The 24,971-nt window shown below is 41.0% G+C and overlaps 1 protein-coding gene across 2 annotated transcripts in view; it reads left to right on the forward strand.

Annotated features, from left to right (window-relative positions):
• Positions 1-2,185: 2,185 nt before the first annotated feature.
• MSH2 (mutS homolog 2) overlaps positions 2,186-24,971 on the forward strand; it is a 39,267-nt gene continuing 16,481 nt past the window's right edge. The window contains exons 1-10 of one of the 2 annotated variants that reach the window (XM_035321169.1): positions 2,186-2,190; positions 5,536-5,537; positions 5,981-6,223; positions 7,297-7,451; positions 7,838-8,116; positions 8,469-8,615; positions 9,731-9,880; positions 10,944-11,077; positions 23,371-23,570; positions 24,372-24,481. In XM_035321169.1, coding sequence (XP_035177060.1) covers positions 6,004-6,223; positions 7,297-7,451; positions 7,838-8,116; positions 8,469-8,615; positions 9,731-9,880; positions 10,944-11,077; positions 23,371-23,570; positions 24,372-24,481 — 1,395 coding nt within the window. In that variant the 5' untranslated portion in view covers positions 2,186-2,190; positions 5,536-5,537; positions 5,981-6,003. Of the gene's footprint in view, positions 2,191-5,535; positions 5,538-5,929; positions 6,224-7,296; positions 7,452-7,837; positions 8,117-8,468; positions 8,616-9,730; positions 9,881-10,943; positions 11,078-23,370; positions 23,571-24,371; positions 24,482-24,971 lie in introns of those variants that run through there. The other variant, XM_035321170.1, reaches the window with a different exon arrangement.

Below are 24,971 nucleotides of genomic sequence, written 5' to 3' on the forward strand. Positions count from 1 at the left end.
CTCCCTAAAACAGGAAAAGTAGGCTAAACTACATACTGTGTTCATAAAATTAAATGTGGAACACAGCCTATTAGAGAGCTTGTGTATGTCCCCAACTTACAACAAAAGTTGACCATAATTATGTCACAGGTCACCAGTATACCTTATGCTTTCAGACAACGTGGTAGCTATCATGCTTGTGTTAGTTACTGTGTTAGATGTTGAAAACGTAGGCTTGTTACTGGTGGTGATCGCTTTCTTCAAGGCTCCTATCATCTAGCACTATGAACATAGTGCATGTGAACTGAGCTCCTCCAACCCACAGGTTTTGCCAGATCTTGGTAAGCTGAGGCATTCCCATCAGTTTGCTCTGTCAAGCTGCTGGTCTTGCTAAGCACAAAAATCTAGTTGTGGGGAATTTACAGGAGTGCCTTTCAGCCTTTTGGTGGGCGCGTTAGTTGGTGACAATTCCTACAGGGCATTCTCTCTTTGCCAGTACATGCCACTCCCTTTCTTCTATAGTGTAAAGGCAATCTGCTGAGCCATGCTAAAGTTAATACAATTTTATAAGCTGTTAAATGAAGTCTAATTTTCAGTAAGGCTGTCTCTTGTTGAGTCACGTGCAATCTTATTTTCTTTAATGTCTACAATATGCCATCATTACCATGCCATTCTTCTCCCCATGGGTATGCTACTCTTTCCTCTCCTTCCTAGACTCCCCATCCCTTTTTTCATGCTCTATTTTTGGCCTGTGGGATGGAAAGAGGTGCCATGTGCTGTGGCTGAACTGGTGCTAAACATGTGCTGACTTGACTGGTATGTGCCTGCTGTGTGGCATGGATGTTGTCCTAGTTTGTTCAGAAACATTTTTCCTACAGTAGAGGAAGGCTTTTTTGATTTTTTTTGATTTTTTTTTTCACCAAGTGATTTTACTGTGTCTGTTTCAAAAGTCAGTTACTATGGTACAAGCATGCTGCTGCTTACCTCAAAACGGCTGTTATTCACAACTGATTCAGTAGTAGGCTTTTCCCTGGTTTCCTATCCTAAGTACTTTTATTGATCTCTATAGGTTTTTGTTTTGTCCTGTTGCATTTACTAAACACTACTTGTGTAATGCAGCTGCATAGGAGTGCGTATGTATGGAGAAATGGAAAAGAATAAGGGTGAAAAGAAGCATTCTGCTGTGTTTTATAGCTTTGTATCTAGAGAAGGATAAAGTACTGAATTTTTATTAAAAAAAATAAAACCTTCTATCAGTGTGGTGGTTTTACTCTGGTAGGCAGCTGAGCTACACCATGACTGCTCTCTCACTCAAAGGGAAAGAGGAAGAAAATATGATAAAAAGGGCTCAAGGGTTGAGATAAGGGCAGGGAGATCACTCAACAATTACTTTCATGGGCAAAAGAGACTCAGCACAAGGAGAACAGAGAAATGTATTACCTATTAACAAGTTAGAGAAGTGAGAAAGAAGAGAGAAGAAAACTACGAACACCTCTGTCCACCTTCTACCTCCTCCCCCTGAGCAGCGAGGCGGAGTGGGGGCTGCGGTCCCTCCCTAAGGCTTTATCTCCGCTGCTCCTTCACGGTCTCTCTCTGTCCCTGCTCCATGTGGGGTCCCTCCCACGGGATGCTGTTCTTCCCGAGTCGATCACACGTAAGCTTTCCACAGGCAGCAGCTCTTCAAGAACTGCTCCCACACGGCTCCGTACCATGGGGTCCATCCCCCAGGAGCAAACTGCTCCAGCACGGGTCCCCTGTGGGTGGCAGCTCCCCCCAGACCCCTGCTCCTGCGTGGGCTCCTCTCCACGGGCTGCAGCTCCGGCCCGGGGCCTGCTCCTGCAGGGGCTCTCCATGGGCCGCAGCCTCCTCCAGGCCACATCCACCTGCTCCACCGGGGGCTCCTCCACGGGCTGCAGCGTGGAGATCTGCTCCATGTGGGACCCATGGGCTGCAGGGGGACAGCCTGCTCCACCAGGGGCCTCTCCACAGGCCACAGGGAACTTCTGCTGTGTGCCTGGAGCACCTCCTGCCCTCCTGCACTGACCTTGGGGGCTGCAGGGATGGTGCTCACTTCTCTCTCCCAGCTGCTGTGGAGCAGCAGGGTTTTTTTGTTGTTTTTGTTTTGTTTTGTTTTGTTTTTCCCTTTCTTAAATCTGCTCTCACAGAGGTATAAACAACATTGCTTATTGGCTCGGCTCTGGGCAGCAGCAGGTCCCTTTTGGAGCTGGCTGAAACTGGCCATATCTAACGTGGGGCAATCTCTGGATTCTTCTTACAGAAGCCACCGCAGCAGCTCCCTGCTACCAAAACCTTGCCACATAAATCCACAACAATCAGATAATGTCAATTCTCTGCATAGGCATATGATGTTTCTTTACTGAGCACTTTTGAACTGCTGGCAAAAAATGTTATGGGACTATGCTGAGATATTAAATAGCAAAATATTAAGCATTCTTTATTGCAATACTTCAAAAGTTGTCAGCAAAGTTAAACAATTTTCTATTGCATCTGGTTTTGACAAGGTAAATATTTTAATACTTTTATGTGCTTAATTCATTAACTTCCTTCAGTGAAGGAGCATGTTTCCTAAACCTAAAGTTCTACACAATGTTGTGATACCACATTCCTTCTCTTTTAATGTACAGGACATAAAGGCCAGACTGTAGATTTGTTAAATAATTTGAGGATGAACAAAAGAGATATTTATCTCAGTTTGTATGTATAACATGGGAAAATAGTGCTTGTATAGGCAGGTGCAAATCTATTACTTTCTTTTGAGTTATGCTAGTATGCATTTATATACGTAATATATTAACATTATTATTATTGCTGAGTAAAATTAAATAAATGTTTATGCAAAACTAATGAGAGACTTTTTAGAAGAGGACATGCAAATAACAGGCTTGAGAAGACATGACCAATAAAGGTCATAAAAATTTCTTACAAGGACGTAAGTAATCCCTAAGCATAGTTTCCAAGACTACAAAGTGAAAGCACAGTGTTGTGTATGTAGGGTCTGTTGATGATAGCATGCCCGTTACCCTCATCAACAACCATAATAAATTTGGTAAGGCAAATAGCATTGTTCCTGAAATGTGTATTTGCATCTTTACCTTGTGGACGTTGATTGCCATAAAACACAGAGGCTTTGACTGCTTGAAATAGCCCTGCAAAAAAAATTATAGGTAACTAAAAATGCTAGTATCTCTGCTGCCCCAACTTTACAACTGATACTGAATTTTAGCAACTTCCTTGTGAGACTGCAGTTTGGCGTTACAAAGATCCGTTGTTAGGCACACAGGTAGTCAGGCATGCAGTAGGGAGGCTCACATATAGGGAACAGTGGGTTCATCTCCACGGGAGTTTTATGGACTTTGCTAAAATCCTTCTTTGTTCTTACTTCTTAACAGTGCAATGGCAGGCACACGAGGGAGAAGGTGATAGATAAAGGAGGTAATGTATAATGTTAAAGGCAACACTTATCAAGTTACAGCATGTAAAAACTTGATACATTTAAGATGTTTTTGTTTTCCCGCTGTTAAGCCCTAAATGCACTGCAGAATCCTTACACATTCAGGTGACTGCAAAGCAGAAGGATGGCTGTGGCAAGTTGGTCTGAATAAAAAACTGCACACAAGAAAGTTAAAAGGTCCTTTACAAGGTAACAGCCACATTTTCTGTTTTCCAGCTTACATTAACTAACTATTCTTACCCCGTTAATATTATCATAAACCTCTATTGCACTGTATGTGTGCACACATACACACACCAGTCACAAAATTTCCTGGTGACATCCCTAGAAATTCAAAAGCATTATTGCTGCTACTGATCCCTGTTGAATACTAATTAACTGTTAGTGAAACAGGATTTATTTTTTTTAGTGTTTAATGGGCATCCATTTTCTTAACTGAAAAAAAAAAAAAATCTGTGTGCACTCATTATGCATAAAAAGGCAACAAAAGTAATGAAGGTCTAGATTTGCATATATTTACCATCCACCACGTGCCTAACAGTTACACTCATCTTCTCGTTCTCATCCCTCCTGGTGTGCAAGAGAGAAAGCAGCAAGTTTTCTGCTACCAACAGCATGAGGAAGCAACCACCCTTCCTAATAGGTTGATGGTCTGCACTCAGACTTGTGCAGATCAGCCAGTGTGCAGAACAGGTGGGTAAAAGAAATAGCCAAAGCTCAGATGGAAGGTGACTGATCCAGTGAAATTTTGTAGAGCAGATGTCATGGCATAAAGGTTTCTCATGAACTGTGCTCACCACAAAGAACGCTAGTGGCAGGTTTAGGTGGTGGCTTTCTGTAAAGGGGAGACTGCAGCTCAGCAGAGCTGCCTGGAGCAAACTGCTGAAGGAGGAGGTGTAACCAGCCCTGAAGAGTGAGAATGAAGCACTTCAACACACAGCAATTACGCCTTAACAGGCATTATGGCATTATCGTCTCTTTTGAAGGTGGTAATGAGGTCCCTTGAGCTCATCTCTTCTCCAAATGATCATAAAAGTATGCTTTTTTTTTTTTTTTTTTTTTTTTTAAAAAAATCTTGTGCCATCATCTGCCTTATCCGTACTCATCAGTATGTACAAAGAGAAGTAATCCCATCTATTTTGGGCTGATGTGGTTTTATCACCTCACTTCTGGCGTTAGGAATGCCTTTCAGAAGGCTACCTGTTGTGTTTGCTGAATGATAGTTATTTAGGCCTAATTCTTCTATGTGAGCACAGCCTCAAGCAAACAGTTTTGGTGCAGGTGAATATCAGGCTAGGTGGTTTGGCTCTTCTGAAAATAAGGTTTGAGAAAGTATACTTATACATACTGAAAATAATTCCAATTGCCCCTCAAGGAAGATGCCGGTTTTATAATTGTTCAGGACATAAGAGGGAGATTTGGAGCTAAAGCAAAGCTTTCAAGGTTCTAGTAACATACTTACAGCAATACCACCACATTTATAACCGAAAATGGGTCTCCAATTGTCGCATTAATTGATCTGAAGAAGTCATCGGTACCATAACCTGTTGAAGACCAGGTGGGATGGGAAGGGCAGGCTGCCTGGGGGTGTCAGTGAAGGGGAACTTGTGAGGGGGCAAGCCCCCAGCTGAGGGGCGTGGGTGAGGAGGTGGCCCCAGGGGGAAGCAAGGGACAGTCCTCACCATGCTCTGTGACATCCTAGTGCTGCTGGGGTGGCGGTAGTGTGAGGCCCCGGGGCGACGCTGCAGGGTGCGTGTGTGTGTGAAGCTGAAACAGACCCTTGGGTGGCAGATGGGGTGGGAAGCACTGAGGTACCACAGCACGGGCTGCACCGGCATTTAGGAGGAAAAGCTGAGGAGGGCGTTGGTGTGAGGAAAGCTGTTATCTCAGGGGCATGGCGCTGGTGTTTGGGTCGGGAAGGCCGAGGTGCCCCTGAGGGGACAGGCGGCTTGGGTGACGCTGTGCAGGAGCAGGGCAGAGGGGGGGCTGTGGTGGGAGGGAACGGCCACGGACTGGTGGGATGGAAGGAGGGGAGAGAGGTGAGGTGGGGGAAGCTATCGTAGGGTGGGAAGAGGGGAGGAAAGCAGTGGGAAATGAACAATGGGAGCATTTACTCAAGGCATTTATTCAATTCAAATATGTGTTTTGACTGTAGGCGATAGGATGCAGGTAACTGAACTGGGGCATAAGAATCATGATGTGGAACTCACTGGAAAAAAAAAAAAAAAAAAAAAAAAAAAAAGTGGCGTCAAACACCCAAGTGATTTCTTTTCGCCCCGGGGTGCGCTCGGGCCCCCCGGACACCATCTTCCCCGGCGTTTTACGGCAGCGCCAGGCCACTCGGCAGCGCTCCGCGCACCGCAGCCCCCTGCAGGCAGGGCCGGGAGCTGAGCGCAGCCGCCATCCCCTCAGCGGCTACCGGCGGGGAGGCCGTGACGTGCCGCCAGAGCCGGGCGGCGATTGGCTGCCGGCGGTGGGGCGCGTGCGCCGCCGGCGGGGCGGGGCGCGCGCGGTGGCGGTTGGCGGGAGGCGGCAGCGGCAGCAGCAGCAGCATGGCGGTGGAGGCGCCGCGGGAGGCCGTGTGGCCGGAGGGCGCGGGTGCCGAGGCGGGCTTCGTGCGGGCCGTGCTGTCGCTGCCCGAGAAGCCCGACACCACCGTGCGTTTCTTCGAGCGCGGCGACTACTACACGGCGCACGGCGCGGACGCGCGGCTGGCCGCCAGAGAGCTCTTCCGCACCCGCGCCGTCATCCGGCAGCTGGCGGGCGCCGCGGGTGCGTCAGGGCCGGGCGGGGGGCTCGAGCTGCCGGTGCGGTCCGTTGGGGTCCGTCCCGTCACGTTCCGTCGGGTTCGGAGGTCGGGGGCCGCTCGGTGGCCCGGGAGCGTGGCCTCCTCCCGGCCTGGGCGCTTCTGGCCTCGCTGCTCGGAGGTGGCGGGCTGCTGAAGGCCGCAGCGCTCCAAGTGTGTGTGGTGCCGGTCCCTGGGCTGGCAGGTGGGGAAAGGAAGGCGATAAGAGGTCTCCAGGATTTTGTGTCTGATCTGGTTCGAAGCAAGCGTAAATAAATGCAAATCTTTTTTATTTTCCAACCTCTCGCTGCTTTGAAATGATAATTATTAGTCATTCTGAGTAGGGTGTGTGTGACAGATAACATAGGAAGGGATCTGCAGCAGACAGCGTGCTTCTGTTTACACACGTCTCTCTGTTTACACGCCCTTCTCCCCATAAGGTCACACTGCACAACCATCAGGTGACCAGTTGGACGCAATAAACACCATTTATTAACATCAGAGCACTGTCAGTTTTCCATTTGTGGAGATGATTCTGTGACGTTTTCTGCGGTAGCTGAGGAGTCATGTGCAGGTGACTAATTGGCTAACAGCGGTGAGATTCACATGGACGATGTCTCCATGCTGAGGTGTTTGACTCGTGATGGCCTGCAGCAGTGAATAACATTTAATTATGTGTTGCTTAAGATTTTCTCTTGTGCCTGCCCCTTGTTGCTTTTCTATTCATCTCTTTGTAAAAAAACTAGAAGAGAAGGTAGAGCTTTCAGACAACAGATGTAAGAGCATTAAGATAAAGTATTTTGTCAGAAGAGGCAAACCTTAGCATTATCTTAAGGAGCTTAATGTTGCAAAGGTAGATGGTGTATGCTTTCTTCATGCTTAACATTAATCAGTGGAATGTTGCGTTTTTATGCTTCATGGGCTTTACATGCTATTCAGGATCAGAGTAACGTCCATCATGAAGGCTCTTAGCTCTGTTTCTTGGGGATTTTGATTACAGAAAATAAACATGAACGCATTATTCAGGCATCTAATAAGACCTTTTATATTTTTCCCCTAGGAAATCAGAAACTTGAAAGTGTTGTGCTTAGTAAAATGAACTTTGAATCATTTGTAAGAGATCTGCTTCTGGTTCGTCATTACAGAGTTGAAGTTTACAAGAATAAAGCGGGGAGTAAATCTGTCAAAGAAAATGACTGGTATCTAGCATACAAGGTATAATATCCTTTTTTATTATTATTATTATTATTATTATTATTTTTTACAAACATGGGTGGGGAAATTACTGTTTCCTGTGTCTTTCAGTTTGGAACTCTGGGATTTTCAGTGACTGACTGGTAGTATGGTAGCAAATCACGTGGTCTGTTGTATATTCCAGTATTTTCTACTGCTGGAGGAACTTGTCATAGGTTGGGAGGTTAAAGAAGCCAGAGCTAGTTCACTTTCTGAAGATGATATGTAAAATTTCAATAGTTAAAGTTAAAACAACTGTATGTTTTGTATTCATGGATTTTTCTTATCTGTTGTTGTCTTTTTTTTTTTTTTTAATAAGTTTATCTGTTTATAAACACTCTTTAAAACGATATTTCTTCTCTAAACAGGGTTCTCCGGGAAATCTTGCCCAGTTTGAAGATATTCTCTTTGCCAACAATGATATGTCAATGGCTATTGGGGTTGTGGGGGTGAAGCTGTCTACTGCTGATGGACAAAGAGTTGTAGGAGTAGGGTATGTTGACACTACGCTGAGAAAATTGAGCGTCTGTGAATTTCCAGATAATGATCAGTTCTCAAACCTTGAAGCTCTACTGGTTCAGCTGGGACCTAAGGAGTGCGTGCTACCAGGAGGAGAGACTGCAGGAGAGATGGGAAAACTGCGACAAGTAAGGGAATTACCTGTGCTCATAGCCTTAGGCTTACAGCTAGACAAAACTTTATCTAAAAAGCTCTGTCTCTGTCTTTTTAGCTAGGTGCTGTGATTAATGAAAAATTAGGACATGCTATGTAAACTTGAAGAAATTTTGGTTTATGTGTATAAAATATATGATTTGTCTATTGACTTATTTGCATTTTAATCAGCAAAAATTGTAAGGGTAAAATCTTGTGTTATTCTTCTCTCTGCAAATCAGCAGTAAATAAATGTCTCCTCAGTGTGTGTATGTCTCCTCAGGAGATGAACATCTATCCGCTGAAAATTGAAAATAATTGATAACTGTGTCTGCTTATGGACGACAGGTTGTTCAGAGAGGAGGAATCCTGATTACAGACAGAAAGAAGGCTGAATTCACAACAAAAGATATTGTTCAGGATCTCAATCGTTTGCTAAAATCAAAAAAAGAAGAACAAATTAATAGTGCAGCATTGCCAGAGATGGAGAAGCAGGTGAGCACAGAGCACTGTTTAATGTGCACCTGTTTTTTAGAAGCAGAGTGGTATATGCACGTGTTGTGAACTGATCTCTACCCTTTTTGATCCTGTTTTAGACTGGATTCCCGCACTTCTGGGAAAGTACATTGTATAACATATGGCATATTAAGCTGCATTCTTGAAGTGCTTAACAGTTCTGCCCTGATTGAATCTTTATGTCAAAGTCAGATTCTAGGGGTTCTGGAAAAAAGTGAGGTACCAAAGGTACCAAATATCTCTTTAAAGTAGTAAACTCTAGTAAACAAATTGACTAAGCAAGACATATGTCCTATTCATAGTCTGTCTACATAAGGACTCAAGAACAATCCTTAGATTAAAGTGCGTAATGGGCAAACTCATTTGGAAATAGAGTACCGTGTATGCTAATATTTTTATGTTTCATATCATCTTAGGCTCAAACGTGTTGTAGTGCCTGCATACCAACTGAGTGAACTTGTTCTCTTAGTCAGCTGTAAACAAGAGTTAATTTGCTTGAGATAAAGCATGTTTTAATTTGTTTTAAAATGCCTTGGATTGTACCTTACATTTGCAGTGAGCATCAGCAGGGTTATTCTCTCTTAATGTGTGATTTCATAACAGTTCAAAATTGTTTGAAGTCTGTTACAACTGAACAAGTCAGTAATGCTGCTCCCTCTCTTTTGTGCTGGCACTAACATTTGTAAGGCCATGTTGGTGAGCCAGATCAGATCCTTGTTCTGTCTGAAAACTAACCCTGAAACCATGTCCTCAAATGATCCATGGTATCTTACTTATCTGCAATAACTCGTTTGTGTTCCTGGGCCAGAAATGTGTTCCTGGGCCAGCTGATAACAGCTTTGGAAAGCTGGCAAACATGTACTTTACATCTTAGTTTGTTTATCAGATTATGCAAATGTCTAGTTCATTTTTCTTGCACCTACCTAGAAAGGAGCTGCCATGCCCTAGAAAAAAGGAATGCATCTGATATAATTGATATTGCTGAGTGACGTTGCCTGATTGTATTTCTTGTAATTTTATTTATTATCAAATACTCCCAGATTTAGGAGTATTTTGAACTCAATTGTCTTTTTTTTTTTTTTTTCCAACTTCAGGTTGCTATTTCATCTTTGTCAGCCATTATCAAGTTTTTAGAGTTGCTGTCGGATGAGTCAAATTTTGGACAATTTGAACTGACTACTTTTGATCTTAGTCAATACATGGTTCTAGATAATGCGGCTGTCCAAGCCCTCAACCTTTTCCAGGTAAGAAATGCACAATTGAATTGATCAGTGTTTGGCAGTATGCTTGTTTAGCTGTTGACAGTAGCAGCCTGACATTCAAATTTCAGCTCCCCAGATCCTGATTAATGACAGTTTCTGCTTTTCAGCTTTGTTTTTAGCTACTGTCGTATAACGTATGCTTTAGTTAGTCACTGTTATCACTGTTTTTGTTTGCTGTTCTTTGTTTTTCTGTTAGCCTACTTTGAATGTAGAAGAGATGATCATAGGAGCAGTAGGAAGTGGCCACAAACAAGTGTCTACGTTTAAAATGGAGATATGGGAAGTCCCTTAGAAGTACTTGGTTGTAGCTGCTGAGGTGTCTGGCTAAGCAGAGGAGGGAATACTTTGACTTTCCTTTGTTTCAGTCTGAGAAGTTCATGTCTCCAGACTTGGGGTGGGAGAAGAGAGGAACTCTATAGTTAGATCATATTATGATAAAGAACTCCAAAGTACTGTTGCTTTCTACAGTCATGCTGGCTTTGGAAAAGAGAATGGAAGTTAGTTCATATTAAGGAAAGAGGAAGCATATGCCAGGAGCTCTGCTGTTGGTGATGGAAATGGAGGGCTGGCTGCAGCAGGTAGACCAATGAACAGGATGGAATTTAAGAACATTCCGAAAGCACCATGGCATTTTAACTGGGAATGCTAACCCTTGAACCAAAGGCTTGTTTCTTTTTTTTTTTTTTTTTTTTTTTTTTTCTTTTTAAATGGATGGGATTACACCCTCCTCCTTTTTTTTCACCTTACAAAGAGCAAACTAGCAAATACATTTTCACTTTTTCAAAGGACTGACCATCCAATGACTAAGCATGTCTCTCATTTTTCTGATGATTCAGCTAGTATCAAAGTAGACAAACCCATTAATTGCTTGCCGTGTTCCAGGGACCAGAGTGTAGCTCCTTTAATGCTGTGCTGTTTCGTTTGATTTTTTTTTTTTTTTTGATGGTGCCAAGTTGCATACAGAAAAAGTCAGTGTTAAGTAGCAAACTTGAGTGCCATTTGGTGGGTGTCAGTAAACTTCACTGATTCTTTTTTTCTTTTCCAGAGTTCTGTTGAAAATGCTAATACTACACAGTCCCTATCTGGTTTACTAAATAAATGCAGAACCCCTCAAGGACAAAGACTGGTTAATCAGTGGATCAAACAGCCGCTTATGGACAAGAATAGAATTGAAGAACGGTAAAGGTGTTGCATGTTTCACAGACATATGCAAATTAGTAACTATTTCACTTTTTCTTCTTAAGGAAAAAAACAAAAACCAACCAAACAAAAATTATGTTAAACACTTGCTGTATTAGAAATGGTAGCTGAAAGTGTGCTATCCTCTAACATATTGTAGTTAAACAGAGCAGAAAGTCTTTTGCTCTCTGAGATATATAGTGACAGCTCACTGCTGGATTAAATACTTCTACAATTACAACCTTCTAGAAAGGAGGTATGTATTTAGATGGTCAAATAAGTAATGCTACGTGCTAAGGCACTGCAGCCATCACTTTCTAACTGTTCTTCATACTGCAAATGCTCAGTCTGTGTAATGGTATTCCAGTTTACCAGTGAATAAATTAAGCAGTAGTGACCTCTTTGTATTTCTAGAAAATACTTTTGGTTGCAACAGGGCACACTTACCGTATCTTGCCTAAATATTGTGGCCCAAATAGGGTCTAATCTTTCTTGATCTTTCACACTACCTCCTGTCACCATGTGTCTGCCCTACCAGTAGGGAGCAGTAGCAGTTGATACGAAGCTTTACAGAATTTCTCAACTCACTGCTGAGATTGCACAGCTAATTCTCAGTCCTTCAGAAATGAAAACTGCAAATGCCATATATCCCACAGAACGTTTGCATGTGTGTTTATTTCTTGATTATATTCACCAGACAAAGAAAGCCTACAGTTTCTTTTAAACTTGTACTAAATATAGCTATTCCCCTATCACCTAAAACTACACTTGATGCAACTCAAGTAAGTGGCAGGTTAGTGCATTTCAAGTGGATTTCATATTTCAGATAACAGCATATATGAATGTGCCTATAATGTCTTGAGCTTTAGCACAGATCAATACTGCCAAAAAAGATGTTCTAGCTTGGACAAGGGGATGTTTAAAGAAGCTATACAAAGAAGAGTCTTCTCTCTACTTTTATAGACTGAATTGTTTGGCTTTTCTTCAACAAATGTATGTGTTTTCAAACCATTTTCAGAATGATGTCTAATAACTTGATCAAAACATGCTTAAAACTGTTTGAAGTTTACATGAAGTATTTGTCCCCAGATTTACTGAATGCTTTATCTTACTTCTGCATGTGTTACAAAGCTTTCATTGTTAGTTCTTGATTATACGGCTAGAATCTTCTACTTCTGTCAGTTCTGGTTCCTGAAATCCATGATAACTTTAATTTTATGGTTTTGCAGGTTTTAAGATTTTGAAATTAGTTACTCCCATTTGTGGTTTTCTTATGCCAAAGTAGACGTGGGAAATTTTAACTTATTTATCAGTCTTGTTTCCTGCTTATTGTGCGTCAAAGTCCTGCAAATGTAGAAGAAAGACAGTGTTTTCCTTATCAAGTTGGAGTTAAATGATAGGGGGCAGAAAATGTAACTTGAACTGTTCTGTAGAGATATGATCATCTCTACATTCTGTGTTGTGATTCTGTATAGTTAATGGTGGTTGTATTTAGCAAAAGCTATATTTAAAGGAAGAGGAGGGTAAGTGGGTGGAGTTAACATCAGTGAAGCTTGTAAAGGTTGGTGTATCCAATTTTGAAACATTTCAAGGAGGTCGTTGATAACCTCCTGTATCTTTCCTACCCACAAAACCACCAGGGTTGCAATTTATTGAAAGTAGTGTCCATAAGTACAGACAAAAACAAAAAATAGTCGTACCTTTCAGTTTATTCTGTAGCATTGCTGCATCATAGCTAAGCTTGTCTGAATGTGTCTTTCTTTCAAGGACTGCTTTACTGAATTTAATTCTTTGGCCTCCAGAAAAAAGCAATGTATTTTACTCATAAACTGCTGATAAACCATCCTCCCAATCTTAATGCTATTCAGAGAGTGTAGGGCTGTTCTTCTTTAATTCGAAGGAACAAACATAAGATAAATTGTTAGTTGGACTGATAAGATGCGTTGCCAGATTTAAATATCTTTTCAAAGATTTGTGATAGCCAAGTTATCTTTTGTATGCTGCAATGTATATTATGGTTGTTTTAAGAATTCAGAATTTTCACACAATATAATTTTAGAGCACATAGATAGTTTGAGAGGAAAACATCTGGAATTCTGGTCCTTTACTGTTCATAGAAAACCAGTGTCTCCTTCCTCATCGAGGTGGGTATCTGACTGTTTCTTAGCTTGAATGTCTGTCACAATAAAGCACCCCATTTAACACTTAACAAAGTAGCCCAACCTACCTAGGTTTGACTGATGTTAGGTGACATTATTTTTGAGTAAGTCTGTTATTTTTGCTTACCCAGGAAGCATCTTCACTTTAACTTTTTATTTCAGAAGTGTTTAGTTGGATGTTTGTCAGTTTATTTCAAAAACTTGAGACTTTTGTAACCCTCTGCCAAGGCCTGTAGATGGTGCAACTCATCTTTTGGAGCTAAGTGGGTCAGCTTTCAGTAGTTTGTAACCTGCAATGTGACGTTGCTCTTATGGTTGAATAGAACACAATGTTATATCAGTAATCTGTATTAACCATCAATACAGGATACAGTACCAATATGAATTAATGTTTGCAGTGCACATGCTTCAGATAACAAAGTTTACCTACTGGAACAGCTTCTAATGAGAACTAAGGTAACAGAGGTCCCTGATTCTTGTCTGTCTTGAAAGATGTGGGGTTCTGCCCATGTCTGGCTGGTTTTCCATGATTAAAAAAATAATGATCGGTCATAAGTATGCAAGATGCAACACTGCTTTTGCCATACAGTGAATTCAGATGGCAAGTACATGAGGTTCTCACTCCTTTTGTAGTCAGCATATTTCTGAAATTAGAATGTAGTTCCAGAGACAGGAAGTGAAAATTACATTGCAAATATGTATATTAATTGGGAAACATGATTTAGTGAAGTACAGCAAGCAACTTCAGTATGTTTTGTTTATTTTTCAGATACAAGACAGTTGGAGAGATGCAGAAGAATGTAAAATAGTGCTTTTTCTGTTATTATATATATATATATTTATTATAACTTTCTGAGGGAAACTATCTATTTCTGTGTACAAAATGGTATTTGTACACAGCACAAATACAAGGTTCCAGCAGACTGTTTTAGTCCTCAGTGTATACTGTGGCTGTGTCCCATAGCAGAAGAGGTGTGGGGATCTCAGCTCCACAGGAGTTACATGCTGTATTCAGCATCATTTTCTATCTCAAGACTGTTTTGAGCTTTTTTTTTTTTTTTCCAGATTCCTAAATACCTGTGCTGCACGAGGACCAAATTGGAGAAACCAATTCTACATCTAGCAGAGTCAGAAAGTAATAGATTTAGGGACCTTGAGGTGAATAAAGGTCTAGCAGGGTAAAATCTCCCTGTTTGTAAAACATTCTCATGAATTGATCTTAAATTAAAATTGAGGTAGCAGCTTGTTTAAAAATGGAAAAAGTAACTTGTTGCTAGCTAGCGTAGGAAGACTTTAATTCCTTTCCATGCTTTATTTAGTCATGCTAAATCCACCCTGTCATATGCTTTCTCTAGCAGACAAATGGAGGGACCGAGTTGGGTAATCCATGTGGGGTAGCTCAGCAGGGTAGGTGTTCACAGTGCCCTGTAAGAAGACTGCTCAGGTGCATGTGAATTCTTAACATGGATGAGAAATGTCCAGGTGAAAAGAGAAGTCTGTGGGCATTGCAGGTTTGTGATCTCCCTCAGATCACAGAAGCATGATCGTGTAACTGGAGTCCTGTAACACATGCTCTTTATGGAGGTCAGACAGGGAAGGTGGAAGGGTTATGTCACTGCAGAAGGTGTGAATGCGCAGAGCTCTGCTGTGGAGAAGGCAGCAGGCTTATCAAGAGCTTATGGTTCAGAATTAGGGAGAGAATAAGGTGGGGATGTCAACAGAGAACATCCGCAGCAGATATGCCCCAAGGTGAGGAAGTGGACAAAGCTGCCTTTAGATAACAAGAAGGAACATGATCATAGGCTCTGGCTCTCTTTGAGGACTTGAGGCAGACAGGAGTGAGGCACGGTGCTTAAATCTCATATCCTGGTGGACAAGTCAGCAGCGTGCATTTGCAGCAGTGAAGGGTGACCATTAGGATCGCTGGGCTCCATTAGGAAGAGCAGATTGAGGAAAATCATTGTTCACATCTACCTGGCAGCTGTGAGACTGCATCAAGAATACCATAGCCAGTCTGGGGCTTTGCGTTACAGATGGACTGGCAAACGGGAGCCAGGCCAGCAGAGACACCAAGGGCAGTGGGCTGGAGCATACGGCAGTATATGAGGAGAGTCTAAGGGAGTTGGGTTGTGACTTGGAGAAGGGAAGGCTAAGGGCACCTTACTGCTGGCTTAACTGCCTTGTGGGAGTGTTACAGAGAAGGGGAAGCTAGGCGCCCCTTGTAGGGGCTTAGCAAAAGGATGAGATGAAACAGAGGTAAGTTGCAACAGAGAACATTTGAGTTGGATATAAAGAAAAAAAATCTTTGCAGTGAGGATGGTCATTCTGTGGAACAGGTACTCTGAGTCTGAGGGATCTCTGTTCTTGTTAAACCTTCAGCTGACATTTAGCCCCATTTTGAGCAAAGACGGGGACTACTGGCCCTGAATTCCCTTCCCACATACTTTAGTCTGTGATAGAAAAGAACACCAGAGTAGTGAAAACCTAACCTACAACTGTCCCTGCAAAGCATTACAGGGAGGCTTTGTTTCTTTTGTTGTTTTGGTTAGCAGCTTTGTAAAGACCTTCAGTACTTTTCCAAGTACAAGCCAGTACTTCTCTAGAGCAACAGACTGCTTTCCGGCAGTTAAATTAGTAGGTGGTGCCCTGTGCCCTCACGAAGGGAGGGGAGAATATGAGCAGCTTGGAGGTTTGTCTAAATGACTTAATTAAAATGCACTTCAGCTAAACACTGGGAGTGCCTCCGATACCTGCAAAGATGGTTCTGAAACACAGGTTGAATCTGAACTAACTGGAAGACAGAAGTGTAATTTGATATTGTCATGCATATCATAGTGCAATACATATTTTGCATGAAAGAAGTTGTCATTCCCGTGCTATGTAAATGGTGTTGGCTTCATAGTAGGGCTCTAGAAATGTTAGAAAAACATTACCTTTGTCATTCTAAAAATTATAGTCTCTGAGTTCTCTGGTAAAATGTTTGGAACTTGATCTATCATTTCTTTAATCCTTTCCCTCCCCTTAAACTATGCGCCAGTACTCTCTGTGTCCAGCTCTTCAGCCAATTTTTGATCCACCTCATTGTATGCTCAACCAGCTCATAATACAACATTTTCTCTATGAAGATGTTATGGGGGACAAGGTCAAAGGCATTACTGAAGTCTAGAAGACAATCTCCACAGTTCTCATCCATCAGGCTGGTAGTTTCATTATAGAATCTTACCAGGTTGGTCAAGTATGACTTCCCCTTTATGAATACATCATCTACTCTTGATGTTTTTCTTCTGCTTCGTGTGCCTGGAAATGGTTTCCAGGACAGTCACCTTCCTAGACATCAAGGTGAGTTTGACTGTCCTCTAGTTCCTTGGGTCCTCCTTCTTGCCCTTCTTGAAGACAAGAGTGCCATTTGCATTTTTCCAGTCTTCAGGCACTTATCCCAGTTGCCATGGTTGACCAAAGATTATAGAGCCTTGCAAAGATAATAGCCTTGCAGTCATATCTGCCAGCTCCCTGTGCACTTGTGGGTGCATCTCATCATGGCCCATAGACTTAGGAACATCCAGTTTGCTTAAGTATTTCCTGACCTGCTTTTCTAACACCAAGGGTATATTTTCTTTGCTCCAGCCTTTTACTCTGGTCTCTGAGACCTGGGATTCCTGAAGGCTGCTGTTGTTGGTAGACTGAAGCAAATCATTCAGGATTTTTTTTTTTTTTAAATCACAGCCAAAGTTAATTAAGTTTCCAGTTTAAAGAATGAATTGTCTACTCTGTGGCGATAAGAAAACGTTCACTATGTATGTGTGCAAAGCTCTCTGCTTTGTAACAGTATACTTGGTGATTACTGTTTTGAATGTTGCTTACAAGAACATGGTTTATTCTTCATCAAAGAACTATGAACGTACTATTTTTTTCTGATCTGATTAATTTATATCCACAAACATTGGAAAGGTGACATGTTAGGAAACTGCAATGGAAATTTTACGCAAGATAGTTTTTTCTTGACATGTAATTTAATTTCATTTAGCATGTATAAAGGGTATAAGGGATTTGTTTGCATACATTTTAGAGTTTCTTTGCTTTACGGAATGAATGCCAATGAAGAAATACATGTCTTTTACAGCAAAGAAGTAGAACTTGCATGGTATGCTCTTTGCACAAGTTTAAGGGTTAGCAATTTGAGAGAGTATTAGTGTAGATGGAGTGTAATAAACATGATCTTTAGAGACCATGTAATAACATTGTTTCATCACTGGATCTCAAAATGCTGTATTTAATTAACCTCCCCCCACAAAGAATTATGCTGAGAAGCAGCCTTAGCTGCTTCCCACCTTCAGTTTCTATAGAAGGTTTTGGGTGGGGCAGTTTCACTACACAGGCTTTATGAATTTGCCAATGACTGTGCAGTACTTGCTCTGTTGTCTTCATTGTTCTTTGTTATGATTTGAAAAATGGAGGTTTATTAGAAATTCTGAAAACGATGTTCATTTGTTTTCTAGAAGCATAAATATTGCATTGATGGTACAGCAGTGTTCAAAACGTATTGTGAAACTAGTTGTTCTTGTCTGTACTTAGATTAGTAAGTTGCATTGTATTCATGCCCTTAATGCTTGTTCACAGCTAGTAGTCCTGTATGTATTATTACCTTGGTCTTTGGTGGTCAGAATTCAGTGTGATTTGTTTTGTTTTGTTTTGTTTTTTGACTCTTACAAAACATGCAAGCAACTTGCAACACTGAGAGAATTATTTCGTAACTCAAATCAAAAGATATAGTCATGTCTCCCCAAATGTGGATTGTCATCATTTCCATTTTATTGGCACTGGTATTCCATGTGGCTGCCTAGTTCATCTCTTGATGGGGAATTCAGCCTGCTAAAATAAGTAAGGGCATAATTAGGCAGTTGCCAAAAGGGGCAATCCCATTTCTTTCTGGCATTCTGGCTCTGTTCTTCCCTTCTTTTGGTCTGGCTATCGTGTAGCTACAGAATAACTTGATTTGGCTTGTTCACTTGATGAAAACTAATACATGAAAAAAAGGATGAAGGATGTAATCTAAAATTAATCCTTTTGCCGCTCTGCAGCTGGTCCTTGGCCTGCTATCATCGTAAATATGAGAAGATTAATATCTTCTTAAATGCAGATCAGGCAGTACCAAAAGCCTGTTCTTCACATTTAACGATCTGACTTGTAAGAGTTTGTTTTCTGTTGGTATGTTGACTTTTTTAAAGCTCCTGCTAATTAGCTTACATTGTAAGTTGGATTACAGAACTTGCAACATGAGAATTAATTGGATATCTTCATATCCTCACATTGGAAAAATGTCTGAATCTGTGGACTGGAACCTATCACTACCATTGTTCAATAAAACTGTGCTGCATTTCTGACAAATCTGCTATGGAAGTGCTATTTGAATAATTTTAGCTCATATAAAAGTAAGACTATGAAAGTTTTAGGAAAGAGAATCTTGTTTTATAAAATATCCTTTTGTCGCTTTTTGTCTGTACAGTTCTTGAGGGTAGGAGACTGTTCAGTCCAGCAAGATTGTGCTTGGAGGTGGGAGAAGATTTGCTATGTAAAACGTATCAGCAAAGTTGCATTTTGAATATGATTTTTTTTCCTTCAATAAGCATGTTTAAAAGTTGGGAATAGTGATAATCATTCTGTGAAGCAGGTTGCTATGAGGTGAGAAATTCCCTGCTTTATTCCAGCTACTCTTTTGTGGAGCTTTTTAATTCTTTAAGGGTAATAATTCTATTTCTCAAATGAGAATGAGGAGTGGTAAACTAAACCTAAATAGTGCTATTACATAAGACTGTAGTCTGAATGGCAGTTAGCAGTAATAATTAAAATTTCCTCTTATTTGGGAAACATAGCTTTTGAGAAACACAAGTGAAGGTTTATTATCTGTAATTTTTCTTTGATACAGAATGGGAAATAAGACACTAACTGTGACGGGGTGATTGTGTAGATGTACATCAGATGCACAGATGTATGAGAGTTTCTTTAGAATGTAGACAGGAACGATACTTTGTGTTTTAAATGTTTGAATATTTTCAGGACCCAGGTCTCACAGCAGGGCTGGTCTGCCCTGGGAGTGTGGAGTAGTCCCAACTGTGAAGTGAGCCATTATTGGGGAGCTGGTGAGTGGGTGCTGCCAGTAGGCCTCTTTGCGTCTCTGCTACAGAGTATAGGTAGCATGTCTGGTGTGAAACAATGGGACCTTTGACAAGCTCTGGTTAATGCCTGCCTGTAGGAATGCTCCTGAAGATTCCTTTCCTTATTGCATGGAAATGCAGCTTGCAGCCTGCAGTTCTTGGCCATATGAAAAGATAGGTGTGTGATAGAACTACGAGGGGTGTTACTAGCTTTGCCTTATAAGTGAATAAAAAATGTTTCCTTTCTGCTTCTCTTTCTTCTCACTGTGGGGAATTTGTGTGCGTGTCTCAGAGCCTGGCAGTTCTTTGCATTGACATGCTTTCTGGCTAGAGGAGGGAGAGCAGAATTTCCGTGTGTCCTGGTGATTTATTTGCATATGCCTGCCTCAGAATGATGCCAGACACTTCTTTCCCTTGGGGTCTAAAAATATTGCCATTGCAGCAGCCTGCTTCAGGAGCAAGATATTAATTGTATCAAATGGTACTTTGCTGGCAAGGATGAGACCCAAAATTCTATTTTTCTGCTGAAGAATCATTTTCTTCTTTACTTTGCTAATCTGAGGTCAGAAAATGTTTAAACGTTTGTGTAAAACAAAGAATTTTGGTAACTTACTTTATTGCTGTCTTATATTCTGAAATATCTTAAGAGGGGGGGAACATTAAGTTAATGATGATTTTTTTGATAATCCTGTTTGGTTTTTAATCTGAGCTCATTAATTTACAGCAAATGCACACAGCTTCCAAAGCTTTGCTTCATTGGTACAGAAAGTATTTATTTTGTGCCATGTACCCTAGATGTAATCTAAGGGCTTTAATTTACAGTCCCTAGGTTTTGACATGATACTCAAACGATGCATCCAGCAATTAATGAGGGTGGGGAAAAGTCTGTTGTTTCCGTGATGTATACTTTATGTAGAATGCGTGTACTGAATTCCGAATCCATATCTGTAAATGAACCATTCTGAAGTTGCAAATATCCAGCATTGCTTTCATGATAAGTTTGGGGATTAATGGGGAATATTAGAAAAGACATAAGACTGATGTTTGGATGCGGCTTTCTCTTATGTTACATAAACTTCCAGGTTAAAAAGGGAGCCTGATGTGCGCAGTGTGCACCAAGCCCTCCGAAGTGTGTGCAGTATGATTTTTCAGCTCCTCTAGGGTCTAAATCTGCCCATGAGACTTTGGACTCAGTATCACAAGGGACTGCTTCAGTAGAGCTGCAGGAAATAGCATAATTCATACTAACTTGAAATTAGACCTTTGAGATTAAAAGACAGTAGTTGGGAGTTCAGTCCAAAGACCTACCCTGTCGTAGCGGAACAAAGGCCAGTTTCTAGTAACGAATACATCCTGAGGGCATCAGATATTTGCCTGCAGATCCCTTGATTAAGTTCGCTCATGACTTGGAGAGGGTATGGCAGGGTGGAGAAGAGCGTCCGGACACCAATACTACTTCACTCTTTTTTGTGGTGGCGGTGCTGGTTCCTGCTAGCTTGTAAGTATTGGTGGGACTGTGACTTGTATCTTAGTCAGCTTTGGACAACATCACAGTACAACTGGGCTTTTCCATGGTTAGCAGACCCCTGAGCGAGGTGTGCAACAATTTGTGTCGTCTGCTTCTGAACTACAGGCTTTCTGCGTGGACATGCGTTTATGGGGAAAGTTGGGACGGATTGAGCTGAAACAGAACTTATTCAAGTGTTTGTTTACATCCTTCCTGGATTCTTGTTTTTATTTCTTTCTGTATTTTCTTTTTGTTTCCTCAGTCATAGGTTGTTTTTAATATAAAGCTTATCACTTGATTTCATTTTTACTTGTGAGCATTAGATGTGGTTTATACTTGTGTTACCTTAATGTAGCCCTTCCTATTCAGCAACCTTTTATGTATTCTTACTGGACAGAAACCTGTTCTGCAAAATGTTGTGTGAATGTAAACCTGTCAGCCTTGTATTTGTGGCTGGCAAATACAGGAGGGAAAAATAGAACAGTACCAGGAAGATCATGAGATCTTAGTCTAATTAGCACGGTTTTGGCAGAAGAAAATTGTATCGTGCATATCTTAACTCTTTGAACTTGTCAGTACAGGGGACAAAGGAGAAAAAAGTTGAATAAAAATCTGAATAAATTAGGCATTTCAAAATGCCCTTGACAAGTTCTTTTCCAAGAGGCTGTTGAACAAGCTGGAAGAATCATGGGATGAAAGATTTGTTTGTACAGCACTATGTAAAAAGCACAAGCAAGAAAAAAAAAAGGAAAAGGGAAAGAGTGAGCTCAAGAGTCTAGAAGCTGTACTGGAGAGATTCTCTAATGATCAGGATAGGAGCTAGCTAGTAAGATGGTGGCACAAAAGAGGACCTAACTTTTAGTGAAAACCAAAATAGGCCAAGTGAGTGGACAGAACAGCAATTGTTAAGACTTCAATCATGCAATCATCCTAAGTTGGATCCTTCACATCCTATCACTTGTCACCTGAGAAAAGGGACCAACACCCTCCTTGCTGCAATCTCATTTCAGGTAGTTTTAGAGAGCACTGAGATCTCCCATTGGCCTCCTCTTCTCCAGACTACACAGTCCCAGTTCCCTCAGTCACTCCTCATATGTCTTGTTTTCTAGTCCTTTCACCAGCTTCATTGCTCTTCTCTGCACACGCTTGAGTAATTCAATATCCTTCTTGCAGTGAGGGGCCCAAAACTGAACACAATAGTATCCAAGGCATGGTCTTTCCCAAATGCAGTCATTCTCAGGAATCCCTATGAGGTGAAACCAGTTGTAAAGTCTGGAGCAAAGACCACGTACCCTCATTAGAGGACGATCAGGTTAGCGAAAAAGTCCATGGGACCCAATGGAATATGCCCATGAGTGCTAAGGTAGGTGGCCATAGAGACCACTCTTGATAATCTCAGGTCATGGCAATTGCAGAAGGCTCCTGCAGGACAGGAGTTGACACTTGGTTTCTTCCAGCCCTCAAGAAGGGCGAAAAGGACTATGAAGGGAATTAGAGGTTGGTCAGCCTCATCTTCATTCTTGGAAAGGTGATTGAGCAAATAATCCAAGAAAACATTTCCAAAAATACTAAGCATAAGAAAATGATTGGAAGTAGTTGGCATGGATTTTTGAAAGGAAAATCATGATTAACCAACCTGATAGCCTTTTACGACAAAATGACTAGGTAGTTGGGTAAGGGAAGAACAGTGATTATTGCTTATCTTGACTTAGCAACCTTTTGTCACTACCTCCCTTTACATCTAATGAAGTGTGGACTAGATAAGTAGGTAGTGTGGTGGTCTGAAAACTGGCTGAACTGTCAAGTGGTAGTAGTAAGGGGCATAAAGACCAGCTGGAGGTCAGTAACTAGTGGTGTATTCCAGGGGTTGTTACTGGAGCCATTCTTAAAGATACCCAAAACATGACTGGACATGGTCCTTGGTAACTGGCTGTAGCTGATCCTGCTTTGAGCAGAGTTGGGTGGAATAGAAAATGTCCAGGAGTATCTTCCAACCTTAAGGATTCTGATTCTGTGATACACATTTGCACATCTCCACTATTTCAAGGTTGGCCTTGAGCACAGGTAGCTGAAGTCTGCAAAGAACAGTGTTTTTCTTCCATACAAAGTATCTGTTCTTTCATAGATTACTGGATGACCTTTTTTATGGTCAAGGAAAAGATTAATCTCAAAGAAGGTTCTGAGCTTCAAAATGCCTACTGAACAGGTGTTAGCAGTTTGAAATAGTTTCACCCCAATGCTGTTCATTAAATACCCCAACAGGAAAAATGACACAAGTATGATGTAGTCTGAATATCCTTGCTTTCTCAGCTTATGCATTGTTCTGATTTAACTTGCTCTCTCATCAGGAACGTGGCTAACATGCACCCATAAAGAAATGATAGAGAAACTTACAGATAAGTGTTTTTCTTCTAATTGCTGACAAAGGAATTGCAGACCATGCTATGCTAATCCTTGTTATGAAATCTTATTTAGGTTGAATTTGGTCGAAGCTTTTGTGGTAGATCCAGAACTACGTCAGAGCCTTCAAGAAGATCTTTTACGTCGCTTCCCAGATCTCAACAGGCTGGCAAAGAAATTTCAGAGACAAGCTGCAACCTTACAGGACTGTTATCGAATGTATCAGGCTATTAATCAACTGCCTAATGTTGTAAAAGCACTAGAAAAACACGAAGGTAATGCTATTCCCTGTCTATTTTCAATGTTTTATAATGCATTCATGATGCCAAGAAAGAGTATATAGATTTCTAAAGCTTATATTTTTCATATGTACTTTTGTTGCAGGAATAAAGCTTAAAGACATTTGTCTTTGAAATATACTGGAATTCTGAAATAGCAGTCAGATACTTAAAAATGAACATACTAAAATTTTTGTACAAGAAAGCTTTTTCGATCAGTGTGTAGCTGAAACTCTTGAACTGTTGGGCAGCAGTCTTGTAGTCTTTGACACTGGCTTGTCTCAAGAATTCTTGGCTGATTGTATGCATTTTTGTGTATCTTACAGTCCAGATAGCTCTTGATACGATACTGTGTTCCTTTTGAAGACTGTTTTCAAATGCACTTTGAGTTGTAATTAATGAGATTTTTGCATTTAAGCATCAGTGGCATAATTTGAACAGCACTTTTGGGTTTTGAAGTAGTAAAATATTCCTGCTGTGGAGAAGAGTAATGTGGCAGGCTTTCTCCTCATCGTCATTAGTAGGATCTCAGTGCTATGAAAATCAAGCTTAAAAAATAAAGGTCGCCATTTCTTTTCTGTGTGTTACAAGAAAATGCAAAATAAGATAGTGTCAGCATAGTAAGGGGGTAATTTAGTACAGCAACAGCAATCCTAGCCAGTCAGAATGCATATTTTTGTGGAAATTCACTACCTAGATAGTTGTGCTGTTTATCTTGGATAAGTGAATTCTGGTTAAGTTGTGGATTTTTTGAACGATTAATTAATTTGATTCATTTTTCTTGTTTGTTCTTAACAGGAACTCACCAGATGTTGTTGTTAGCAGTGTTTATAACACCTCTTAATGATATTCACTCTGACTTCTCAAAGTTTCTGGAGATGATAGAAACAACATTGGATATGGATAAGGTATGGGCTGGTGTGAACAGGTTTATTTCAGAATTAAAGTGTCTTATTGAACTTCTCAATCTGCTCTGCACTCACCAAGTTAATTGATCATCTGTATTTGAAGTAGTTAGCCATAAATAACTAAGCTAATATATGAGGATTGATATTAATATAGCAGATGAATATCAAGAGGATATTCACACTACTGGCTTAATGATGTAGCCAGTGGAAAAAATGCTTTGGGTACATGGATGCCATGGTCCTGAAACTTGTTAGAAAACTCACTATTAAAAGTGGGGAGATGATTTTGTCACTTTTCTGCTTCTTTTATCATCACTTCAATGTTACTGTGATGTGTCTCCAATCTAGGATGTAGACAGAGTGTGTATGTTACCCGTTTCTCTGCTTCTGTAGAGTTCAGTAGATTTTCTTCTATGTGGTCACATTAAGTCTTTGTAACTAACAGTTTGCCTTTGTGGAAAGTGGTTGACCTAGGTATAAAGATGGACTT

The sequence above is a fragment of the Oxyura jamaicensis genome, chromosome 3 (genome assembly GCF_011077185.1).
Source record: "Oxyura jamaicensis isolate SHBP4307 breed ruddy duck chromosome 3, BPBGC_Ojam_1.0, whole genome shotgun sequence".
In the NCBI taxonomy this organism is placed as follows: Eukaryota; Metazoa; Chordata; class Aves; order Anseriformes; family Anatidae; genus Oxyura; species Oxyura jamaicensis.